Source organism: Channa argus, chromosome 1 (genome assembly GCF_033026475.1).
Source record: "Channa argus isolate prfri chromosome 1, Channa argus male v1.0, whole genome shotgun sequence".
NCBI classification, from domain to species: domain Eukaryota; kingdom Metazoa; phylum Chordata; class Actinopteri; order Anabantiformes; family Channidae; genus Channa; species Channa argus.
Genome location: NC_090197.1, coordinates 34,012,228 through 34,037,400, shown reverse-complemented (window position 1 = coordinate 34,037,400; position 25,173 = coordinate 34,012,228). Strand labels below are relative to the sequence as shown.

At 38.4% G+C, this 25,173-nt stretch overlaps 2 protein-coding genes across 7 annotated transcripts in view; one reads left to right on the top strand and one right to left on the bottom strand.

The window, feature by feature from the left end:
- Nucleotides 1-16,797, top strand: part of anapc1 (anaphase promoting complex subunit 1) — a 48,542-nt gene extending 31,745 nt beyond the window's left edge. For 2 of the 6 annotated variants that reach the window (XM_067514311.1, XM_067514350.1), the window contains exons 39-53: nt 38-116; nt 1,478-1,552; nt 3,096-3,148; nt 3,319-3,466; nt 3,654-3,847; nt 6,643-6,729; nt 7,088-7,205; nt 9,740-9,817; nt 9,923-9,990; nt 10,108-10,246; nt 10,815-10,901; nt 13,518-13,613; nt 14,187-14,376; nt 15,263-15,394; nt 16,169-16,797. In XM_067514311.1, the coding sequence (XP_067370412.1) occupies nt 38-116; nt 1,478-1,552; nt 3,096-3,148; nt 3,319-3,466; nt 3,654-3,847; nt 6,643-6,729; nt 7,088-7,205; nt 9,740-9,817; nt 9,923-9,990; nt 10,108-10,246; nt 10,815-10,901; nt 13,518-13,613; nt 14,187-14,376; nt 15,263-15,394; nt 16,169-16,305 (1,681 nt within the window). In that variant the 3' untranslated portion in view covers nt 16,306-16,797. The other 4 variants (XM_067514303.1, XM_067514320.1, XM_067514331.1 and 1 more) reach the window with 3 other exon arrangements.
- The window catches only part of pank1a (pantothenate kinase 1a), a 283,668-nt gene that overhangs the window by 60,354 nt on the left and 198,141 nt on the right, over nt 1-25,173 (bottom strand). The gene's annotated exons all lie outside the window — the stretch shown is intronic.

The following is a 25,173-nucleotide window of genomic DNA, read 5'->3' as shown; positions in this document are numbered from 1 at the left end:
TGACACCTTCTTCTCTCTTCTTGCTTCTGACCATTAGGTCGATTGCTGATTGGCTGAAGCCTCCAGACACTTGGTTCCTCCTGGATTTCATCAAGCCAGAGTTTCTGCTGCTTAGGGTTGGTGTGCCACTAGTTGCATGTGTACAGCGGATCCAGAAAGTATTCCCAGTGCTTAACTTTTTCCACATAACATTTTGTTATTCCAAAATCGGTCAAATTCATTATTTTCCTCAGAATTCTTAAAACAATACTCCATAATGACTACATGAAAGAAGTTTGTTTGGAATCTTTGCAGATTTATTCATAATAGAAAACAAAAAAAATCACATGTACAGCATGGCCTTTGCCAAGACAATCAAAATTGAGCTCTGTTGCATCCTGTTTCCAACGATCATTCTTGAGCTGTTTCTGCACCTTGATTGGAGTCCACCTGTGGGACATTCAGTTATTTAGGCATGATTTGGAAAAGCATACACCTGTCTATATATGGTCACCGAGTTAACACTGCCCATCAGAGCACAAACCAAGCCATGAAGTCCAAGGAATTGTCTGTAGACCTAGAGTGGCCAGATGGAAACCACTCCGCAGTAAAAGGCACATGACAGTCTATCTGAAGGACTCTCAGACCATGAGAAACAAAATTCTCCGGTCTGATCAAAGATTGAAGTTTTTGACCTGAATGCCAAGTGTCATGTCTGGAGGAAACCAGGCACCGCTCACCACCTGGCCAATAACATCCCTACAGTAAAGCATGGTGGTGGCAGCATCATGCTGTGGGGATGTTTTTCACCGGCAGGAACTGGGAGACTAGTCAGTATCCAGGGAAAGATGAATGCAGCAATTTACAGAGACATCCTTGATGAAAACCTGTTCCAGAGCACTCTGGACCATCTTTCTACAGGACAACGACCCTAAGCACACAGCCAGGATAACAAAGGAGTGGCTCAGGACAAATTTAGTGAATGTCCTTGAGTGGCCCAGACAGAGCCCAGACTTGAGCTTGTTTGAGCATTTCTGGAGAGATCTGAAAATGGCTGTGCACCAATGATCTCCATCCAACCTCATGGAGCTTGAGAGGTACTGCAAAGAAGAATGGGAGAAGAGGCCCAAAAATAGGTGTGCCAAGTTTGTAGCATCATACTCAAAAAGACTTGAGGGTGTAATAGGTGCTTCAACAAAGTATTAAGCAAAGGCAGTAAATATATGTGATATTTTTTTTAATACATTTGAAAAGATTTCAAACAAACTTCTTTCATGTTGTCATTATGTGGTATTGTTTGTAGAACTTTGAGGAAAATCATGAATTTAAACGATTTTGAAATACAGCTCTAACGTACAATGTGGATAAAGTTAAGAGCTTGGAAAATGTTTCACATGCACCGTATGTGAGATATTTTTTTTCACCCCTTTCTTTAATGTTGTCTATCTGTGTGTCCAATTGCTTTCTCCCTGTTCTTTCTTCTGGTCTTCCCTCGCAGACTCTGGCTCGGTGTCTTATCATGTGGGACGAAATCCTCCCTAATACTGAGTGGGTCAAGAGTAACATACCCCAGGTGTGAAACACACACACACACACACACACACACACACACACACACACACACACACACACACACACACACACACACAGAGTCAAAGGATTACTGAGCTGTGTTGCTACAACAAATCACTGTGACTCGTTAAAGTTTCCCAGCTGTGAGGTTTTGGTGCAGCTAGATCCACGTCGAGAAAGCCTTTCTGCACCATCTTTATAATTGCTCTTTCTTGATTCACACAAAGAGCAAATTGATCATTACCTTGAGCAAAGATAGTCACCCTGGATAAACAAGAAAAGAGCTAGTTGACACAACAGTAACTGTAGTGGCACCTCATCAGTATCTTATTAATCACCATATAATAAGAAGAATGATGATGATGATGATGATGATAATATTAATAATAATATTAATAATAATATTAATATTAATAATAATAATAAAGCTGTAAGAGATTGTTGTCCTATTGGTCCACTATCATGTAAGGTGGTAGTTACATTTAAAATGGTGAAAAATTCAAAATCTGTTTAATGTAACACAATTATTCCACTACATGCCTCTTAGGGAAGTCTCTGATATTCAGTTCAGTTTTATGTGTCATGCCTAGCCCACATGGCCTTATAAGACACTATAACTACTGCTGCATGTGTGAAAGCTCTTACACATATAAACACGAGCATAGCATCCTCCCGTTTCTAACAAAACACTTATTTTAGTTTTTTCTTTACGAAACTACTCTGCCACATAAAAAGTCCCCTTCCTAAAATACAACCCTGGTTTCTCATGATTGTTCTACCAGGCACTGTAGCCATTTTAAGAAAAGGCAAAGCCTTTAATTCATCATATAGTGAACAATAAAGTATAAAACTGACTACATGCTTTGTCTCAGCTAAATCATAGAGCAAGTGGTCTTTTTTCCTCTGGGAGACAAGTAAACCCGCCTGTTTCTACAGCCAGTGTTAATGTACCTGTAGATCTCTGGCTTTGGTCTTAATTCAGCCTCACATTAGTTTATGTAAAATGTATGTTTGGTACAAACCTCAATAAAACATCTATCTTCATACAGTATGTCAGAGTTTTTGCTGTGCATCAAAAATGGTACAGTGCAGTCTAAATGATATTATGAAATGTAGTGACTTATGGTTAAATTTTACATATTAGTTCTTATTTCATTGTAGTTATTTCCAAAGACAACAACTACCATTAAACAGAGCTTTATCACATTTAGAAGACTTTGTGCAAAATGCTTCACCATTATAACACTGTTTATTCAATGTATTTGACAGATTCTCACTTGCGCCTCTCATTACCAGCAATAGTAAAATGAATGTATTCTAGCTTATCGGATGTATTTTTTTTTGTATCTGTTATCTATGTACAGGAACTTGTGCTTTTAATATCTTTCAAGTAATTGACCACTGTTTTCATCACATCAATTTAGTTTTCACACATGGCAAATGAACGAATATATTTCAGAAACGCTCAACTAGCCAGTTGCATAATATTGCCCGTGTCAGTTCTCTCACTCCTGAAACTGGGCACTTATGTATTTTGTTTTCAGATCATGAGGGGGGCTTTTGACCCTTCAGAAGACATTAACATGGAGACAATGGCGTGAGTATTTAAGACAAAGTATTTATTATTATTTTTTTACCTAAAATCTTGAATTTTATAGTTCTTGAGGTGAAATCACTTATTCCCTTATTTCACCCCTCCTTGTGTTTTCTTATTGTGAAGTTTGTCCAATGTTATAACACCATGACCATGTCCTTTATTTCTGTAAGTCAAGCTCAAGACTACATTACAGCTGGGGCCTGTATAGCACTGGGCTTACGCTTTGCCGGCTCGGCCAACTCCGATGCCTTTGATTGTCTTTATGAGTTTGCCAGGACCTTCATGAAGATCATGTCCTTTGCTAGTACAGCTGCTGTGGTAAGTGTTTTCTTAAGTGTGTGTTTAATTTCGTACTTTGAATGGTCTCGCTAATCATATTTTAATAAAAGTGCTTGTGTTACTTCACCATCTTATAGTTTAAGGTATGAGTCCTTATATTTTCCCTTTGCTCTCTCACTCTCTCTGTGTGTATCAAAATGTTTGCCGTTTCTCTTTTTTCCAGCAGATGGGCTATTACAATCTGCAGACCTGTTTGTCAATGATTCTGCTTGCTATGTCCATGGTGATGTCCGGCACTGGGGACCTGAAAGTCCTGCAGCTCTGCCGCTTCTTCCACAAGCGTACTGGTGGCGAGATGAACTATGGCTTCCACATGGCTCATCACATGGCATTGGGACTGCTCTTTCTTGGAGGGGGCAGGTGAGACAGAGCTAAATCACAACTAAATCTGTCACAATAATTACATTATCAACTTATCGTAAAATATGGACATGCCGTCAGTAATTTTTGCTCACCTCAATATTGTTTTTGCTTAGCTCCTAAAGCCTGAATGGTTTGTGACAGGCAAGGCTTTCAGGCGGTTCAAGGACAGCACAGCGTGTAGACGGATAATATCTTTAATTGCAATTATTTTTGGGACAATGTAATAACTATATAAAGTAGAAAATATGACAGGCCTTACTCCAATACATGCACACAACGTGGTATGGACCAGTTCACATTAGTTATTTAAAAGCTACTGTAACAACAATGCCAAAAACATTACACAGTTATTCAGTTCAGACACGCACCCCTCATTAGAAACCTCGTTTACTCCTTAACCAAACCAAACCAATGTTTTTCTAAAGTGTGCAGTAGGTGGACATGGGGAAACTTTGAGTGCAAACACACCTTTATTGTTGACTGTTGGTGTACTGTTTTCCACATTGAGTTTTATGTGTGTATAAGACATAAGGGTCGAGCTAATAAAACAAGCTTTAAAGGTATAGAAATCAAAGATCTAAATGAGCACTGTGACAATTTCCATTACAATGACACATTAAAAGCCTTATATATTATTATATATTATATATATTATAAATTATGAGACACTGAGCAGTCTAATCTTACACTCTGCTTACTGTCAGTGTTGCAAAACAACACTGGAATTCCTAAATTCTACATATTACCAAAATATTTGCATAAAACAACACATATTTTGGATTTTGACTCAATCTTTGAGGACACTAAAGTTAATCATATTTCATGTGTAGCCTTTTGTTTGCAACGTGAGTTTCTGTAAGAAATACTTGTAAACTAAGTACACACACTCATTCAAAATTACACACAGCACATTATCAGCTGCTTTTTCTGGAAAGAACCAGGTACACCACATACCATACACATACATGGCTTAAGAGTTGCCCACACAAATACACGTTAGTTTTGAGTGCTGTGTTATGCATAATGAATGACATTTAAACACATGAACACACCCAAAGTTGGTTCTTCCAAACGCTGACCTTGGCCTGTGTATTTTCAAAAGAAACGATGACTCCCACTCTCTCGTTGCATGTTGCAAATGTTTCCCCACCTACAGCCAGAATCAGATGAACCTTCTGATTTTAGGCAGGCCATGCACCATAGTGTGCTATTTTGCATTTTTTACCCCCAGATTGGGGTCATGCTGGAGAGTAAAGTCACGCCATGTCATTGTTTCATCTCATTTGTTCCCTCTCTTTGTCACTTTTTCGCTCAACAATTTCTCAAATTGCTTTCAACAAATTCTGTTAACGCTGTATCAACGTCATTCATTTTTTTCTTATTCTCACCCCTGTTCTTCCTCTTTACTGTTAATTTCTGTGTTGGGGTGTGTATTTTTTCCCCTTTTCTCACCCTTCCTTCCTCCCTCTCTTTCTGTTTACTCAGTCAGTTTCTATTCCCATTTATTCATTTTTTAAGCAGGAAACTGAACTGAAAGTTAAGTCTTTCAACCTTAAGTGACACATACTGTAGCATTCATCATATGGGTTTTTACTAAAGGCCGACTGCGACAACTTCTTCCCATGTTAGCATGATTTTCCTGTGAATGCTCTGGTTGGCCTCCCAACTAAACACAACCATGAGTTATTGTGAATACTAGTACTACTAATAAAAAGGCCTCAGAAAGGGTGAAAAGACAAAAATTCTCCCAGTTAATAGGGTTCAGATTTGGAGGCCATTTATACTACTAATACTAATATTACCTCACTAATAAGGTATTATTTCACACATCTGAATGAGTTTGCAGGAACATTAGATTGTATTTTAATGCATATACTGTTCATACAACAAAATGGATAAACCAGCACAAAGGGAAACTGAATCACAGGAACTGACAGTTGGCCAGCAGACTTTTTAACGCCTTCGGTAGTGGACCAAACCCTCAGAGGAGGAAGTTTGTGTCTCTGGTATTGCCGTTTGTCTGTTTTGAAAGTTGTTAAGTTGCAAACTTGATGTAATGATGAGTAAAAATGTGTGATTATTTGTTTTAAGTAAATGTTAATGCTGTAACCTCAAACCGTATTTGATTAAGTGTATAGCCGTGGTTCTTGCCTTTTTTCAGTTCATAAAAAAAGACCACCATTGAAGTCCAGACTCTTCGTGACATAAGCAGCTGTTTGAGAGAAAAGCTACCTAATTTACCTTGAATGACTGTTCTCACAAGAACTCTGTATGTGCACCCAGCCTTTATTAGTCTATCCCAGCTTTGTTATAATGACTCCCATTAGTACACACTTTTTTTGGCAGCCATTATGTCTAAGAGGTTCTGTTGTGGCCTGTGATGGCGCCAACTAAATACACACCTGTTTCACCACAGAGGACAGAGAGTTTATATGAAAGTGTCAATGTGAGAGCTTTGTGCTGCTCCAAATCTGTAAACTTTAGTAATGACTGGGCTTTATGCTGTACTGTAGGTGCAGGCTGAGAAAAACTGAATGTATTTACTTAGTTTATTGTGATCACAAATACTTACATTCTGTTATTTGTGTTATCTTTACAAACTTGTTACTGTGTACTGTTTTTGAGTGAGGATCTGTTCATTTTAAAAATATGATTCTTACAATAAGTGTTCAACTTCAGCTCTTTGCTGTTTCTTGTGGCTAGTTGTAAGAGTTAAATGATGTAAGTTTGGGAGACAGAAAAACAGTATTTCAGCATCAGTATTTGTGAGGTTTGATTTTGTCTTGTGCTAGGTACACCCTGGGCACTTCCAATTCAGCCATTGCTGCTCTGCTGTGTGCCTTGTACCCACACTTCCCTGCTCACAGCACTGACAATCGGTGAGACCAACACACATTCAAGATATTTGCAATTAATATTTTAGCAGCGGTAGCCTCTATCGGTATTAATTTGACACATTTGTAATCAGACTTTATTAAGTTTAGTTTAATATTACTAATACTAATTATTCTGAGATATTCTTGATTATAATTTACATATGAAGTGAAATAAAATTTGAAGTATATCTTGTTTCTCTCAAAATGTAGATTATGTCAGATTTAAAACAAAAAACATTTAAGCTTCATGGGATATTAAAAACGTTCATTGCTCCATTGAAATTACATAAATGAATTATACTGTGTGTGTCAGGACCTGTGATATTCTACTGTCAATCAAAAATTGCTTTTATTGTCACAGCTACCACCTGCAGGCCCTGCGGCATCTGGCTGTGCTGGCTGCAGAGCCACGTCTGCTGGTGCCCGTTGACGTGGACTCCCTGAAGCCCTGCTATGCCCTCTTAGAGGTCACCTACAAGGCAAGTAGTTAAAACTGGATTTGGTTGACACAAACTTGTGAACTTCTGTCACTAATGAGAATGTATTTCTGTTCTTTTTGTTTGTTTGTTTTTTGAAAGCAGGCACCAAATCAGTGTCAGTGTAGAAAAAATGTGAGATGAGACATTTTGGATATGGGGCTCAAGACAGTCGCATAATTTACACTCTCTTATTAAATGAAGTGTCAGTGGGGTTAATACATTTATTTGAGTTTTAAATAATTGCTTCATCAGCAACGTATCTAAGCTTGGACGTGCAGAACTGTATGTTCCCCTTTACGCTTATAGATCAGTGGAAACAACATTTAGCTTCATGCACTAAAACTCAAACAATTTATAACTGAGCACCTCCTCCCCTATCTCATTCTGTGTTTGTGACATACTTACTTTGTAACGTATCCATCGATTCACTTCCTCTTAAGAAGCTGTTGTGACATGCAAACATTACCTCAAACTATGTTGTACAATATGTGCAGGTTTCATTTCATATTGTGATGTAAGAGAAATGTGCCTGTCAAGCAAACCACCAGGTTTTGCTTTACGTCAGCATGAGTGTTGTCTGCTTGATGATTTCCATGGGCTCACAGTTCAAACACTTGAGGTGTAATTTCTGTACCTTTTTCAGACATTTCAGTTAAGGCCACTTCTCTGATGCTACCAAATGAGTAAAGTTAGATATTTGTAAGGATTAGGCAAAAAAAGCGAATTTGAAAAAACAACTGCATTAATGCAAATTTAATCATAATAATTGTACTTGACTAACATTTCTGGCTGCTTTTAGCCTTTCTGGATCTACTTGTAAGTACACACAAACCATTTAGCTAAATCTTGCTAAACCTTTGTTTAACGATTTGATGCAAAAATCTGAACTAAGTTCACCAGTCCTAAGACTTAATCAATTAAACAGATGAGAAATGATTTCTTAAGGAAAATGATCCAGTCTTACTGTAAATATATGTCCGGCAAAGGTGTGATTGTCTAAGATTTTTTATTTATTTTATGGGGTGTTTCAATCAGTTCAGGTCAGGAGGCCCCTGTCTATATTTAAAGAACAATCTGGGTCTATGCTATTAAAGTCTGATCATGATAACACAGGTTTGCAGAAATGGGACATGGCATGAACAAAGTAGTTTCTGAAGACATTAAAAGTACAGTTGTTAATGCTCACCAATATGGAGAAACTTGCAAACTAATTTCTTAAGTGTTTAGACTCTACCCGTTGCTTGTCAGGGACATGTGTTGAATGAAGAACATTCAGCACCAATGATACCCTCCACAGGATTGGTCGACCAACATAGCAGTGTTGCAAGGAGGAACATACTAGATCAACAGCTTTCGGCTTGTCTCTTCAGTTCTGCCACAGCAGAATGTGTTCTGCATGTTGATTTTGGGATGAGTTTTTACCCCGGATGCTCTTCCTACCACAACCCTCCGGCACCAGGATTGCCCTTGGTTACTTGGTTGGTTGAAGGAATATTGGAAAATTGTTTTTGGATGGATGAAATGTAAAATAAAAGCCTTGTATCAGAAGCAAACACTGCATTCCAGCACTAGAACCTTATTCCATCCGTGCAACAAGGTATTTGCAGTATCATAATTTGGACCAGCTTTGTTGCCCTTAATCCTGTAGAAATGCTTTGGGAGTGCCTGAGCAAACGGTTCATGCAAGGAAGCCAACAGGCCTGAGTTAACCAGTTCTGTGAAGAGGAATGGGCTAAAATCCATAGCAGCCAATGTACAAGGCTGAAAAAAGTTAATGGAAACGTATATTTGCAAGTTATTGCTGCAAAAGGTGTGCAGCAATGCTTTTACTGCTTTTACTGTTCCATATGGTCTCTTCTGAGAATTCAGAATATTGCGCTTTTAGTGCAATTTCGTAGGTTTAATTTTTTAACATATATGTAAAGTCACATTTTTGCACAGTAACTTAGGGTCATTAGCCCTTCATGATGAACGGAAAACATGTATTTGTTTTTTTACAATCTGTAATCCCTCACTTAGAGAAACATTTACTTTGCCTTTGGACATCCTGTTGTAAACTGGATGTTTGAACAATAACCAAGCCAGGAAGTCCAAAAATCTCTCTGTAGACTATTAGGGCAAGGGTATGAACCATTGTGTTCTGTGGGTATTAACATGAGCACAGTGACTTCAGAATCAACACGACTTTTCCTCAAGTCTGTCATCTGGCCAAACTGATTCTAAAGGAAAGTGAATGCAGAGCATCTCAGTTTCTGGCCAAAACTAAGGTACTTCATTTTCACTTTAGATTAGTTATTCTACGAATGCAGACCAAACATATTGTGCAAACTGTTTTGAATTTACATTCACTTTATTCATCCCGGTTTTAGTTGCAATGTGTTTTAGCAAAGTTTCCAAATTACACTACACAAATTATTGTATCAATTCAAATCAAGAAAAACAAAATAGTTTTTAAAAATGTCGCCATTAAAATACTAGTGGATTTGACTGCATATAACTCTTTCCTCTTATGTATCTTGTAATTGCACATTAAGGAAACCAAGTGGTATGATGAGACAACAGTAGAATTGATGGCTCCGACCATGCTGCCAGAGCTGCACCTTCTCAAACGGGTAAAGCCTGAGAACAATACTTTGTAGCCGAGTCAGAATCAACAACTGTATTAAGTGTTTTAATAAATGCATACAATGTTAACAATATTTATGTGTTTATTGCAGGTAAAAGTAAAAGGGCCACGTTACTGGGAACTGTCCATAGACCTCAGCAAAGAAACACATCATCTGAAGTAAGTACTGTGGGTACCTCTCTTTATTTTGAAGCAGAGGCTTGAAGGCAATCAAAAATCCCATATATAGATTTGTTTGATTGCCTTAAAGGATCGTGCCATTTGTCTGTCCCCCAGGTCCATTCTTTCCAGAGATGGTGTGTTGTATGTAAAACTGCGAGCAGGCCAGCTGCCCTACAAAGACGACCCTCAAGGCTGGAAGAGCCTGCTGGCCTCCAGCGTCAACCACCGCAGCTCTGGAATCCGAACTTTTAAGGTAAACCCTGCAGATGTCACACAAACTAACATACATTGTTTAGATACATTGTTTAGATTTCCACTTGGATAAAACTAATGCAGTCTGCAATTAAAACTTCCCTGTTGATTAGTGTTACATGTACAAAACAACGTCTTCAAATCATCTGAACACTTTCTGAAGCCACAGTAAATGAGTGAAATTAAATATTCCTCTTCCCCATTGGTTGGTTGTGACTACTTCTGGCAGGTTCAGCAGGCAACTACAGCATGTGGTTGACAGACTATTACTGGTTTTCTGATGGCCTCAGTGTAGGCTGTCAATACACCTGCTGCTCTTGAGCGAGAAAACACATACAATACAACCATCTACAGTTCATTTATCTTGTGCATTTTTCAGTTCTTGTTTTCCTAATTTTCTTCTACCATTTTTCCTTCAATCATCCCTCTGTCTTTAGATTGTTTAAAATAACCTTGCCATCTTATTATCTCCCTACCCTATTTAAATTGCTTTTGTATCTTTACCCATTTAGTTGTGTTGGTTAATCTATATAATTTCCAGTGTTTTTTATTTTTTGTTTTTTTTACAGCCTGAAACCATATCTGCTTTCACCTCCGAACCTGCCTTGGTCTCCTTTGCTGAGTTCTTCTGTAAAACGTCTGAAGAAATGAAACCTGTGAGTTTTAAAACACAGAAATTGATGTGGATCCCCTCTAAAGCCAAGTTTGCTCTTTAACAGCATTTCCTTTCAGTAATTTTAAAGCCCTAAAAACAACTGACGGAGTCGGTTGTCAGCCCAACTGACGTTGAGGAATGTATTGTCCTAGCTTTACAAATGCTAACTGCGAAATGTTTATATTTAAGGTAATAAAAATAAGTGAATATGCAGACTGTAACTGAATTCTGCTCTCTGCTGTTCATCCGATTGGTTCCCCCTTCAGGAATGAGTTATAATTTATTTAACCTAAATCGCCACTCTCCTCCTATTTGTCTCCCTATGACAGGTCCATATTGGGTTAGCCACAAATCAGAATTGAGAAATGGCAACCTGCAGGCTTGACAAAATTTACTAATATCTCTAGAGAAGTTTAAAAGCGAGTTTGCTTTTGTGGCGCAGCCTTTTTTAATGCAGCGAATCGCCACTTAGCAAACAAGTTAACCTAACATCAAGTGCAACTGGCTAATAATTTCCATAAAAGCATAGGTTTTGTTATAAGATTATTACAGGCAGGAAAACAGTGAAGAATTTTCAGTGACTGTTCTCAGCTATCAGGGAATTATACTGTATAGCTAGAACATATTTTACATGCTTTGCTGCAGTATTGTAAACAACAACTAGGAAGAACTCACTTTTTAACTTCCTGAAACTTAAAATAAATGTCACTGAATGTGGCATAAGAGAAACTGAGCAGGAATTCATACTCGTGACAAAAAAAAATGTTCAGAGTGGCTTGTTGAGCTGTCACTGTAGAAACTTCCCTGAACCACATTAACATATTTGCAGTACATGCAACCTGCATTCCTGCTAACTGTACATATCCTATTTTAGCTTTGCGTTATTATTTATTCGTTTTTCATCTCCAGTCAAAAATGATAATACTGGTAATACTCTAACATTTTAAAACTTCCAGAGAAATATAATTACAGATTTTAATTCCTCATTTGTCTATGCCAGTGTAATAATATTCAAGTTTGAACTGTTTACCAGACTTGTTTGTGTACAGTGATATACTGTAGATATTAAACTGAACTGACACCTTAAAGTGGGGATGCTAACATGGTTTTTGGAAGGTAAAGTGTTTAAGCATGCTAACCTTTGACAGAATATTGAAACATTATAAAAACTTAACGAAAGGTCAGAAAATCCTCACTTAAGTTATTACACTCTTCTTCCCTGAAATTGGAACACTGGATTGAGTCCTACAGTTTAAACATTTCTCTTGGGAATATGGATTCTTGTCTCTTAATGACTGTAGAGCAAAAGCCAAGAGCGCACAAATCCAACCAACAGTGGTTAAAGTATTTGAGTGTGGATTGACAGACTGAAATTGTCATCACCATTCCCTTTGAATGGGTAAAAACTAAAGAAGACGAAATGAACAACCTTTTTTTGTCATTAAGCACATACATGTTACAATGAAATTTTTTCTCTGCATTTAACCCATCCCCCTGTGGGGAGCAGTGGCTAACTAGCGCTGAGTGTCTTGGTCAGGGAGACACCTGGAGGGTAGGCTGGGATTTGATCCTGCAGACTTCTGAATCCCATCCTGCTGTGCCACCCATTGAGCTACCAGGCCAGCTAACAGATGAGTAGCACTTTCCGAGCAGCAAGCTATGCTGAAAAATGACACATTTTCTCCATGTCTGACGTAGAGCAATTTATAAATAAAATACCTGTCAAACACAGGTTCATTTTAAGAATTTGAATAGATGGTAGAAGATGTTTTCTGAGAAAAAAAGGCTGCATCATCACAGCTTCGGTTCATTTGTTTAGATAGCAGAGAAATTGGTGGATTCTTTTTGTACAGCGAAACAGAACAAAATTTGTCATTTTGTAGCGTAACCTTCTGTAATTGAATTTAATGACAACAGCTAAAATTTCTTTAGTGTTAATGTGTTTTAGGAGTCTCTCGCTAGCTCTGCCTCCCCTGTTTGTTCTACCCTTTCTTGTTCATGAAATGTAAACACTTGGTATTTTAATGGAAGATATCGTAGGTTTTGTTGCTGTCTGGTTTTGTAATGTAGTGTGAAATAACTCTGTTTGTAGATCTTAATGTACAGGCTCCATATTTCTCATGGTTTTAAATGGTTTGTGAGAATGACTACATGGCCTCGAAAGTATTTTATTTAGTTTGTACAACTTTTTAAACTATTATTACACCTCAGCTTCATGTGTCTGTAGAGTAATAAACAAGATTTGATGGTTTTCCTGTTTGACAGTCCAGTCCATGGGGATTGAGTTCTACAGTTGTACTTACGAGATCTTCTGGATTGTTTGTCTTTATTTTTGTTCAGAGTGATTTTTTTAGAAAACTTTATATTTACTGTAAATGCCAGAAACTACAGAAAATACACACTCTTGCTTAGACACTGCCCTCTTCTGCAAAAAAGGTTTTAGATGTTAGTCACTAGACGTCTTGACAAAATTAAATAAACCTAAAGAGTTATGGAGAAAGTATTTCAGTTTTCATTTCATGTCATGGAAAAATCTAGTCTATTAGAATTTTCTGCAGTGCACCAACTTGTTTGTGTTTTTATGCACACACTCAACCTTTGTATTGTAATTTTACAGACCGAGGATACTCTGGTTTTGTTCTCTGCCATGCTATATGAATGTGTGACGCAGGAGTGTCCAGAGATGCTGCCCACGTACATCGCTATTGAGCAGGTAACACCTAAACAGTTTGTTGTGTGTAGGCTGCAGAAATTACACTCTTTTAGCATTGGCTGTTACATTACAGAGCAACAATGATTCAAATGCTACAATACATACATGCAGTGAATTGAAATGTTCAGTCTGACAGATAATCTATAATAAGCTAGTTTAAGGGTAAACAAGCCAAGATTTCGTTAGTGAAATCAACTCAACCATTGGCAACATGGAAATAGAATTTTAAAACTGGGTTTTGTTGAACAATTTGTGGAAATGTGTATGATATGCAAATTTAGTAAACTGCAGGATATTATTTTACCTATGTGAACATGTGTATACGTTATAATAGATACATTGTGAAATCTAAAGTATGTAATGTACTTCTTCATAACATTCAGCTTTACAGCCCTAAATTTGCAGAAACCCAATCAGAATCACCACCAAAATTATATATATCCAATAATCTACGACTGATACATTAACAGATTCAAACTTAATGTTGCAGGTAGAGTGGAAAAATCCTCTGGCTGTACCTTATTTTTAAAGATGGCGGTTATTTTGACCTATGTCCTCACTGATGTCTGTCAGGCGGTAGGTGCTCTGTGTCGGGGTGACGTGCTGCAAACTTTCCCTGTGTGGCAACTGCGTCTGGTGGTGGAGTTGTGGGACAGCAGGGTGCTGCGTGGTCCTGCTAACCGCCACGATGCCCTTCTCATCTCAGAGTTTCTGCCAGTCATGAAGAACATGGTGGATCTTGCATTGGATAGCTGGCTCAAAGGTGTGTGTGTGTGTGTTGTCCTTAATGTCACTGTCATTACAAAGTGAATGTAAGCACGTACACAATCCAGTCATCAAATCAACAGGAGAAATCTGGATCTCTATTATAAAGTACAACCTTGAATTTGAACATTAGAAATTTAGCTGTTAAGCTGGTTTCACTCTAAAAGCCCCTCTTGTGCCCTTAACTGCATTTGTGGTCATCATTCATATACTGTTAAATTACTAACTTGATGGACAGATAGAACTATTTTCAAATATCGAGGATATGAATAATTTCATTTACTTAAACTTTTAACCTAGACGGTAGCCGTCAGAAAGTTAATTTTTGCCCTGTTGAGCAGCTTTGTCACTGATTGGGTATTTTACAGGCTGGATGTGTTTCAGCTTGTTTTACTGTTCAGGGTGTAGCACTTTAATGTCATAGTTTATACGTCAAACAGGCTGTGTATACACTCAAACAAACACACATTCCATTGCTGGCTTGTATGCATGTGCATGTGCCCACGCATACAAGCCAGCCAGCCAGCGCGCACACACACAGACGCAGACACGCATTTTTACATTTAGTAAATTCACACTGAGAGCCGTGGGAAACAGATGAAGTAGTTTGACGAGACGCAATCATGGAAACCGCCCAAACATACCTTCACTTTCATGTTTTATAAAGCTTCTTGGCTCTGGAAGATGTTTCAAAGGAAAACTGACTCTTGACTTCAAGCATCAGGAATGTTACTGTTCTCTGGAACTCACCCATGAATGATTTGGTATTGGTAGATTTATAGTTGTTGTTTCTTTTCCTCTACTCTAAGTGCCCTTTGGCTTACTCAGAAGTCGATGTTAGTGTAGCATAAATAAAAAATATGTGCCACGTGTGTGTTCTCCAGACAACAGCTCAGCGTTGAGGTCCTATATGAGGAGTGAGATACTCCCTAAGGACACCCAGTCCATCATGTTGGCCTGCTTCCTGGTGTACCGCTCCATCCCCTGCCTCAGGAATACACACACACAACTGGAGGGTAAGACAAACACACAGTCACACTGAACTGCACAGCTTCGCCTGTGTACATATTTGCATGTAAACACTGAGTACACTGTTGTACAGTAGGAAGTGGCACCTCTTATGCATTCCTGTATTCTCTGTCATTACTGGAAAGTATGCACTTTGAGTATTATATTTTAGTGCCATTCTGAAGTACTATATTACACTTGAGCATAGTTGTACTGTTATAGTATAAAGGTTTTCTGCTGCTATATATTGCTGCATTTCAGTCAGAAATATTGCATTCCTTACACCACAACATTTATCTGACAGCTGCAGATACAAGTTTCTTTTTAGATTAAGGTTTTATCGCGTTATTGAACATTAAACCAGTTGCTCTCAACTTTTTATTGCTTGTTATCCTTCATAAAATCAGTGTAGGAGGTCTCAGATAAACAGCCGTTTTAACAGAGACCTTTTCTCTCAATAATTCTCAGATGGTTTCAGTTAAATCATTGTTTCAGGCCTAGAGAAGTAAACACATCATTTCACAAAAATGCTAAACTTAGCACAACGTTAATCATTAACAGGGAAATTTCAATTAGAAAGTGTGGCATTGTTAACAACTAGAATACTTCACTTCTTCCATCGGTTGACTTTCTTTCATGAATGAAAACAATTAAATCTCCTGTACCTAAATTTTAAATGAATAACATCCTATTTATAATTATCAATACAAACAACTGAAGATCATTTTGATACCACTTACTACTCTCGTCACATGTGACCGTTATGTTTTATTCTCTTGCAGGATGCAGCTCACTTGGCGATTTATTGTCCCGTAGCAGCCAACTTGGCATCCCTCTCAGAGACCTGCTGAGGCTGCTACCCATCCTGGTGGGCTCTACATCTGGACCACATACATGCTTCCCTCTGCAAGCATTTTGATGCTTAGGAGTAGTAAGCTGACTAGTAGCTGCTAAGAGATGCTGTTATTAGTGTTACGTTCCCAGTGCAAGCACAGGTAGGACAGATGGCTGATTTCTAACTGTAGGTGTGGACAGCAAGTGGGACTGTGACCATTAGACAACTTGCATCTGGGGCGTACCTACTCTGAATCTGAGGAGAGCAGGTTGTTAAATGCAGACCATGTTTCTTTTTCAGCTACAAAAATGAAATAACTAATACTAGATATTTCTAATATAATAATATGTTTACTTAGTTGTTTTGTATTTTACAGTATACAGAAAATCTACGCTGCAATACTGATGCAGTACATGTGCCCTTTTTGTGGTGCAACAAATCCAGAATGGAAATGTTTCTTCACCACTAAACGAGAACAGAAACAACTGGTCCATACTAAATTAATCGAGTTGTACCCGTGACCATGAAACCTGTGTAGACTCTTCTGAGCCCAGGCTACTGCTATATGAGGAAAAGACTGATGGAAAACAATAAAATAAAAAAATACCTGCAAACTCCAAGGATACTGTGGTTTATTCTGTGTCATACGTCCATTGGGCAGAAGATGGTTTCTGACAAAAAGAGCTAAAGTCTTCCAATAAGAGAACTGCATTCGATTTGTCTGTATCTTCTCATTGTCTACAACAGCACAGCCTGTGTACGTCATTGTCCATTCTGCCTTTTTCATTTAACACAGATCTCATTGTTGTGGTGGCAGTGTTGCACCCCCTTGGTCAAAATGATGGACGTTTGAAGTTGGTCAAGGATCAAAATGGTTTGTGGGTTTGTTTGGGGTGGTTCCCCACATGAAAGAAATCCCCTAATCTTTCATTGGTATTTTCTGTCCTCCACAGAAAGGCACAGTTTACTCAACTTGTGTGTTTAATGGAAAAAGGTTGGCTGGTGGAATTGCATGCTTCGAAAACCAGTTTGATCATTGAAAAGTTTTTGAACAATTGAAAAGACACCATGGATGAATTACTGGACAGGTCTGTTGTGCGCAGAGCCTGTGTATGATGTGACTGTTAACAAAGATTTAAAAAACTACCAGCTGAGTATCTGTTAGTGTATGTGTGAGGTGGACAACGAGAAATGAATCGAAGTTGTCAAACATTTTAAGAAATACAGTCAGCAGGAATAGTATGATCACAGATTGTGAGAACATAAATACCCGCAATTGAAATCAGATACTATCCACAGTGTCGGGTTGTTTTCTGTGGTACATTTTGCACAGTCATGTGATGCTTTTCTCATTCAGGTGAATGTTAAAATTGTGTGTAGCCAACAACTCTTGAGACCAAGGACTGTGGGACTTTCCTGCCAACGTAGCAGAAATGCCTCCAACTATCTGATGGTGGAAACATCGGCTCATATAACTGAGAATTTCTCAGGCCGATGCTTATCTGTCCTATGAGATTTGTAGACCGTGGGCCAGAGATATGGTACAGTTGAAGGGCAGTGTGAAGGGAGAGCTCTATGTTGATAAGTCCTCTTAACAACAAGTACAATAAATTCCTAAGGAGAAACAAATTGAAAGACAGTGATGTACTAAAACTACAAAAAAGGAAGGTTTTAGTCAAGTCAATCAATCAGCAGACCCTATTGATATTTGCAAGAATACGGTTGGATAAAGGCTATATTTTCTGAACTTCTTGCCTCATATCTATCTTTTGATGCTAAACTTAGATGGCTTCATAGTACAGCACACATTTATTTACCAAATATCATCTATGATTAATAGAAGTGACAGAATCCATCATCGTAATAATTTCTTGTTTCACTATCAGTACTTATATGACAAAACTGAGGTTTAGAGCTCCATCACATGGTGTGGGGGTGGGTGTCAAGGGGTGGAGTTGTTTGTCTGAGGAGGGTCCCACAGTGTGAGAGAGCCCCTTGCTCAGTCTGGAAAGCATTAAAAAGGTTAGATTTTTATTATCCAGCTGAGTATAAAAATACTAACGTCATGTAGTTTGTCTGTTCAGCTCAGTTTCAGATCAACTTAACAAACAGCTCTGAGAACATTCCAGAGAAAATAGAAAACATCCGAACAAACAAGTGGTCCGCACCCTGCTCACAGAGCTGCAACACACAGAGCTGCTCCTCACTCACATCTCTCTCTTTAGTAAAAACAGTGTAGTTCTTTGTTTGCACATAGATTAGGATAATGTTTTCTAAAGAGTTACAGTTTGAATAAACATTTCAGCTGCCTCAGGATGATTTACTGCTAAAGTATGTGACTGCATGAGAAAAAACTCTGCATTGGTGTCACACAGTTTGTCTGCACAAAAGGCAAATTATAATGACCTACAAGGCCTTTCTATTGGTTGTAAGTCTGTTCTTCCTCATTCCAAGATTGATTCCCCTGGTTTGGGCGGACTAAGAACAGGATTTGAAGCATCTGTTAAACTTTGAAATGGCTGATCCACCCCCATTTAAACACTATTGCACTTCCTGCAGAACAAAGCATAAAACAAAGAGTTATTCTGTATTTAAAGCTTGACAAGGCCCAAAAGAAGAAACCAGATTTGACTCAGTCACTTTTTATAGATTAAAAAAACCTTCCAGAACCATGACTATGTGGCCTTGGTAGAGGTTATTTCTGGTATGTCTTTTTAACTTACTTCCCAGTGTTTATCCTTACTCAGAGGTTGCTAGGGTGGATTCTTGTGTCCACTTAAATACCAATGTTTCCTTTTTTTAACACTGCAAGGCTCTGAATACTGGGTTGACTGTTGACACATTGTTTCCAGTGACAGTGAACACAGCTAAATAAAAGTGACAATTAAAGAAATTAAACCACCATTAGTTAATTTTCTCAAGTAATGCTGAGACCATTCTCTGGCACTGTTTTGGTTTGTGAGTTTTTGTTGTACTTTTTCTTACACTGCCAATGATGAACTTGTTATTTGTGTTTATTTAGTAATAATATTGCAGAGAAATACGATAACCAACTACTTTGCGAGGGCTTTAGCAAACGGGCATTTCTTGATAAAAGAAACCATTATTTGCTTTTGTAACTTTCCCAAGGCCCCCCAATACGTCTTTGTGTTGCCTGTACAGCACATCGAAAAGAAATCGAAAGGTAATTCTATTACAGTGATAAACAACAGAGAAAATGGCAAGACTCACGTGAGATGTTGGAGCCGGTGAAGTATTAGTATTTTAGTTTGATGCCATCATTTTATTTACTAGCAGTCAACTGAAATGCATGTTACTGCAAGCCAGTAGAAAGAAAAATAAAACAACCAAAGTAAAATGAGATGTTGAATACATATGGAGATTCTGTAAAGAGTATACACATTGCAATAGGCCTTGCACAATATTTGTGCAAGAGATTCGAGTAGTGGGTAATAACAGAAAGTCACCTTCATGCTGCATTGTAAAGTAAAATGAAAGTCTGGTAGTGCTGCTGCACTCTTATAAGGTACATGCTAGAATGTGCATCTTACATTGCTCTTACAAAGAACTGTCAACCCAAAGCTTGAGGTTGTGGTGTATGTGTGTGAAATAGGGTGTTTGTATATCTCCTCTGTGAAAGGAAGAATTTGCAACACTATGTGTGTAATATTGCTCAAATGGTTTAGTCTGATGGCGTTAGGCAAGAAAAAAAAACAAACAAACACCTGAATCACTGTGTTTTAGGCTGTGGCCAAATGAACTTCCCATCTGCCACAGTTCATTGTAGAATGTCAGAAAGGTTTTGAGTCTTCAGACTATCCAGTTTCAGTCCAACACTATTAATAATCATATTTCCAAATATATATATATATATATATATATATATTAATATAACAGACACATACAAGGGTAAGTTGCTCAATGACTGCCCCAGGTTTAAATTAAATCCGATAATCATTAACCCTTCCTGCCACTTTTATTGACCTTCTCACTATGCCAGCATGTCACCTGTTTGGTATCCAGTGTCACATTGTCATTTGTAGCAGACCCAGCATCTCGCTGCGTGTTTAACTGGGTGATAAAGTGTATGTGGCTTTCTGGAAGCACGTGCTGTTTTAGTCAACAAGTCTTAACAAACATTCCAGGGAAATGTCACATGAGATTAAGCAGGAAACTGCGAGGCCGAGACAAATAGGAACTGGGACAGCCCATGGGTGTCTGGTGGCTTCTTCACTGAGGGACTTTAAACGATTAAAAGACTTCTCTTTTTTGAACTTGTATGAGCTATTTGTTTCCCACAAAAAGCTTGGGCGCAAGCCAGATACAGATTTCTTTTCAAGTTATTGAATATCACAAGATGCAGTTTGTTTGTAGCTACAGTTGTTCTAACATGAAACATGTTCAGGTCCCATCGCTTAGTTTTCACTGCTAAACACAAACAAAAGAGCATGTGCCTGATTCATATGCAGTTGACATTAAAGATGGGGACAATATATGGGAAAATGAAAGTGAAACTAACGGGCTTGGCCTGCTGTTGGTTTCTTTGCTGTTGCTTTCTAAATACCAGTAGATAACACCGCTCACTTATGGCACGTCTGCTGCACCCAGAAAAAGTGAGGCTGACCTTGTCACTGTTCCTGAAAGTACACAGCCACATGACCATACATTAGAGTGCAGTCCCCGGCTAGTACTGTATAACAAATGAAGCAAGAAATGCTTAAGTTTTGTCCCATCAGCAATTCACATTGCAATTAGCTAGCAGGCCAAGATGTTGCCATGTCCCAAACATTATGGTATACATAGTATTTAGCAGAGCGTGTTTACGGTTCACCTCGCTTAATACAGACTACACAGAAGTCAAAATCCTGTTCTTGGGAAAACTGTGTTTGTGCTGATGGTCATACACTAATGTGACTCGGGCCATTTCCATTCCAAGTGTTGAATGTGGCAGTGGCATTGATACTGGTCTTTCCAATGGTAGAAAGTAGTTTGTTTGCCACTTTGACATTAAAAGTTTGCATGTAAAATTTTTACCTCAAATCACGATCTTTCCCTGAACCCATCCCCCAATATGTTATTGTTTAAACCTACACTTGTAGGTTTAGTGCTGAATGCTTCAAGGATTGTCTGCTTTCATTTTGTAACCGATAAGAAGCACATGATAAGAAGCAACTGAACCACCACATTGGAAGAGACTGGTAGGTTCCAATCCTGGTCCTCGTCGCCTCCTGCCCTGCCTGTTTTTCAACTGTCCATGCCATACCCATTGCTAGTTACCTGTGCAGGTGTGTTCAGTCAATCAAAAAGCTGAGAGATTCCATCTTAGGTGAGGGTGGAGTGGGGAAAGATGAAGTTTCTTGGTATATTTCAGTTTTTGATTGACTGACAGGTAATCAGCAGTGGGCAGGTCAGGGATAGTTAAAAAACAAGCAGCGCAGGGGGCCTTAAGAAGCACTGCATTAGACTTTGCATGATAAGAACCTACTTAACCGACTAGAAGGTAGAATTTCGCCTGCTGAACCATGACTATGTGCTGATAACAGCCCGTTGAATTGGGTTAGACTGTACCTTCCCTATCAAATGGTTGGTGGCAGTTCGAAAAGCTGGTTACTGATATGTTGATATACAAAAACTACTGTATGTGTACTGAAACATTTGTGCTCCCAAAATTCGGAATGGGAGCTGATGCATCACCAATACAAATATGCACTTGACTTTCAGACATTAGGAGCGTAGCCGGTAGCCATGTGAACACAAGCTCAGACAAAAACCCACATTGACTCTTGGAGTAATCAAAGAACTGATCAGCATATATATATATATATAATTTTTTTGCAGTATTAGAAATGCTTTTTGCTGAAAACAGAGCATACGTCCTTCCAGTTTAGCAAGAAGTAACAAAAAAGTATGGAGTACTATACAATACTTGTTACACTATTTGTCAGTATTAGGCGTGTGATCTGTCTCTGTTAACATTTTCTTTCAGTAGATCAACTTATAATACTGGTGATTCATTTCAATTGTGGGTCAGATTCAAAAGTCTAAGAAAATACATGATTGTGTAATAATGTGGGATTTGTGATTTGTCCCAGACTGCTCTGAGGCATGTGTTGGGAAACCAACAACCTTGACTGAGTCCAGTGTTTGTAATGTAATGTCTGTCTGTGGGAAAAAGAGCACAGCCTCCAGGAAAAAAAAATCCTGTTGTTTGTTTCCACAATACGCCAATCTAAGCGTGTCACAGTGAACACGCCCTCGAACCCCGTGTCTTAGCTTTACACACAGCAACATGAGTTATTGGTGTGGATTTAGTTTTAACTCTTAAACAATTTAACAAAGGACACTTTGACACAGAGTCAGAGGACTGCGACAGGAGGTTCTTAATAGAACCAGAAGCCTCCACGGAGACGCATTCTTGTGCAATATAGAAATATAGAAGTAGTTAATATAGAAACATGGAAAGGTAAATTCTCCCTACCCATACCAAACTGAAAGACGTGTTTTCTTTGGTAATTTGTGTGTTTTGTTAGTTGTTGTTTTTTGTCGCTTTGTGTCGCTTTGCGCTTCTTTGTGCCCTTAGGCCTGTGCCTGGTAGGCTCATTTAGTTTCCCATCAGGCATAGTAAAGATTTTTTTTTTCTTTTTAAAACGGGCAACCCTCTCAATGTTTAAACTTTCACTGGTGTTTGTTTCTATTTAAAATTTTAGATATGAAGCTCAACAAGAAGTAAAATACAGTAATTCATTTACATGTATTGACTTGGCAGATGCTTTTATTCAAAGCGACCTACGGGTGAGATGCAATCCTCAGTCAGGGAGAAAATACTTGAGAGATTCAGATTTCAAGAAAATAAACATACTTTTTACTTCCTACTTTTCCTGTTATCTTGCAACCCCTTGCGGTGTACAGTCAGGGATGAAGTACTGAATGGGCTTAACAGGCACAGACCCAGATGCCCAAGAGGTCTGAATCAGAGCCTCTGAATGAAGTGAGTGTTATTTCTGTATTTCTTGTTAGCAATTCAAAGAACAACCCAAACAGACCAAAAAATTTTTTTAAAAAATACAGAAAGTGGGCAGAAATGAAATGATTGAAAGGTGACACGATGAAAGATAACCACAAAATGACCCCAAAAAGACACAGCATGGCTATAAATGCCGCAGCAGTTTTGTGTCTCTGGGGTCCTGTATAGGAGAGGTGGGAGGTGTCTTGTCTTTTTGTGTACAGTAGGTAATATCACCAGCATCATGTCTTTCTTCATTTAACGTCCACTTTTCTCCAGCCGATCGAAACTACAGGCCATGGTTGCGTCACATCCAGTGTTTCCACGCAGGTTTCCCTTTAGGGAGAAATTACGTGAAACCTAACAGGAAGTTTCTCAGCGTTTATGCAGAAACAAGGCAGGGCTCACCTCAGTTGACTTAGGCAAATACAAGAAGTGGGTGTTTACAAAAGTATTTGATCATATCCACCAAACTGAGACTTGCATTTAAAATATTTACTGTCAGTGGCTCCCAACATGAATTGCAATGAAAAGGACACTGATTCCCCTTTATTAATAGCCTGAGTCTACTTTTGAGCAAGGCATCAAGAGGTAAATGAAACAAGCTGCAGGGAAGTCACCCCAGCCTTTGCCACAACTTCTGCTTTTACTTCCTCTATGAGTGTGTGTTAATGAAAATTTGCTGAATTTCCCTGGTTTTTTATGCTTGACAGTTTTTAATATATCTCCATATTGTCTTACATCGTTAATGTATTTAGCTTTGGAGAAGTGAAGGGGGCGGATGTGGCTAATGGGGATTCTTATTGAATGGATGTTTTATTGCTTCCACAGCATTATTTAGGAATATATTATGGTTTGTTTCTGCAGCAATAAACTAAATCTTGAAGCTAGTTGGTCAAAGCACACCTGCAGCACCCACCTACTGGTAACATATTTCATACGCCTACTTATTGTTGATGTACACTGCTTCTACTGTTACAGTGAAAACAAGAAAACCAGTTGTAGTTAAACTTTTCACTTATCGATTGATATTTAGTTTACATGTTTTAAAGCATGATCCTCTACTGTAGAGATTGACTGAGGGTGTACTTCTTTGGTCCAGACTGAATTGTCTCAGCTGCTAGGTGATAGAAGGTCATTATTCCAGTAGTGCCACCACCAGGTCAGAACATTACTTTGTCCCGTACTTTAGTTTATGACTAAACGCCTTGAAAACTGACCACCTCACCAACCTCAGCTGTACTTTGTGTGTGATTAACAGCATCCTACTACACGAACTACGATGGTTAAACAAATACAAGCTAAAGTTCAGCATGTTAGCATCCCTGCTCTGAGCATGTTATCAACTAACATTAGTAAGATCCACAGGTGGAAAGTAACTAAATACATTTACTCAAATACTGAAATTAATTACAGTTTTGCAGTACTTACATTTAAGGCTACTTTTACTTCACTATTATTCCGAGAAAGATCTTGTACCTCTATTAGACTACATTTATTTTATAGCTTTAGTTACTTTTTTTGCAGATGTGGCCTCTTAATGAACTATTGTATTGATTAAAATCTAGTCAAACTTAACCAGCCGTGACATTCATGTTTCACATAAAGTTGCAAATAATTGCATTTTGTACTTGAATAGTGACTGTGTATTTCTACTACTTCTAGTTAAATCAAATCACCACTCACACACTATCTACATTGTGGACGCACACCACATTGGAAACCTGTGGATGTCAGTGGAAAGCGGATGTGTGTTTGTGAAACTAGGTAAGTTCTCCTTTGGAAACATGTTCCAACAGAATACGTTTAAGTGCTTCAGATAGGGAAATGTATGTTTAAGAAAACTCATGACAAAAGAATTTTGTCTAATGCCCATTGTTCTGTAGTGATCAAATGTGTTTGTACCTTCCACCCATTGTTTTAAAATGAGTGAGTGCGTCTGTGCAGCC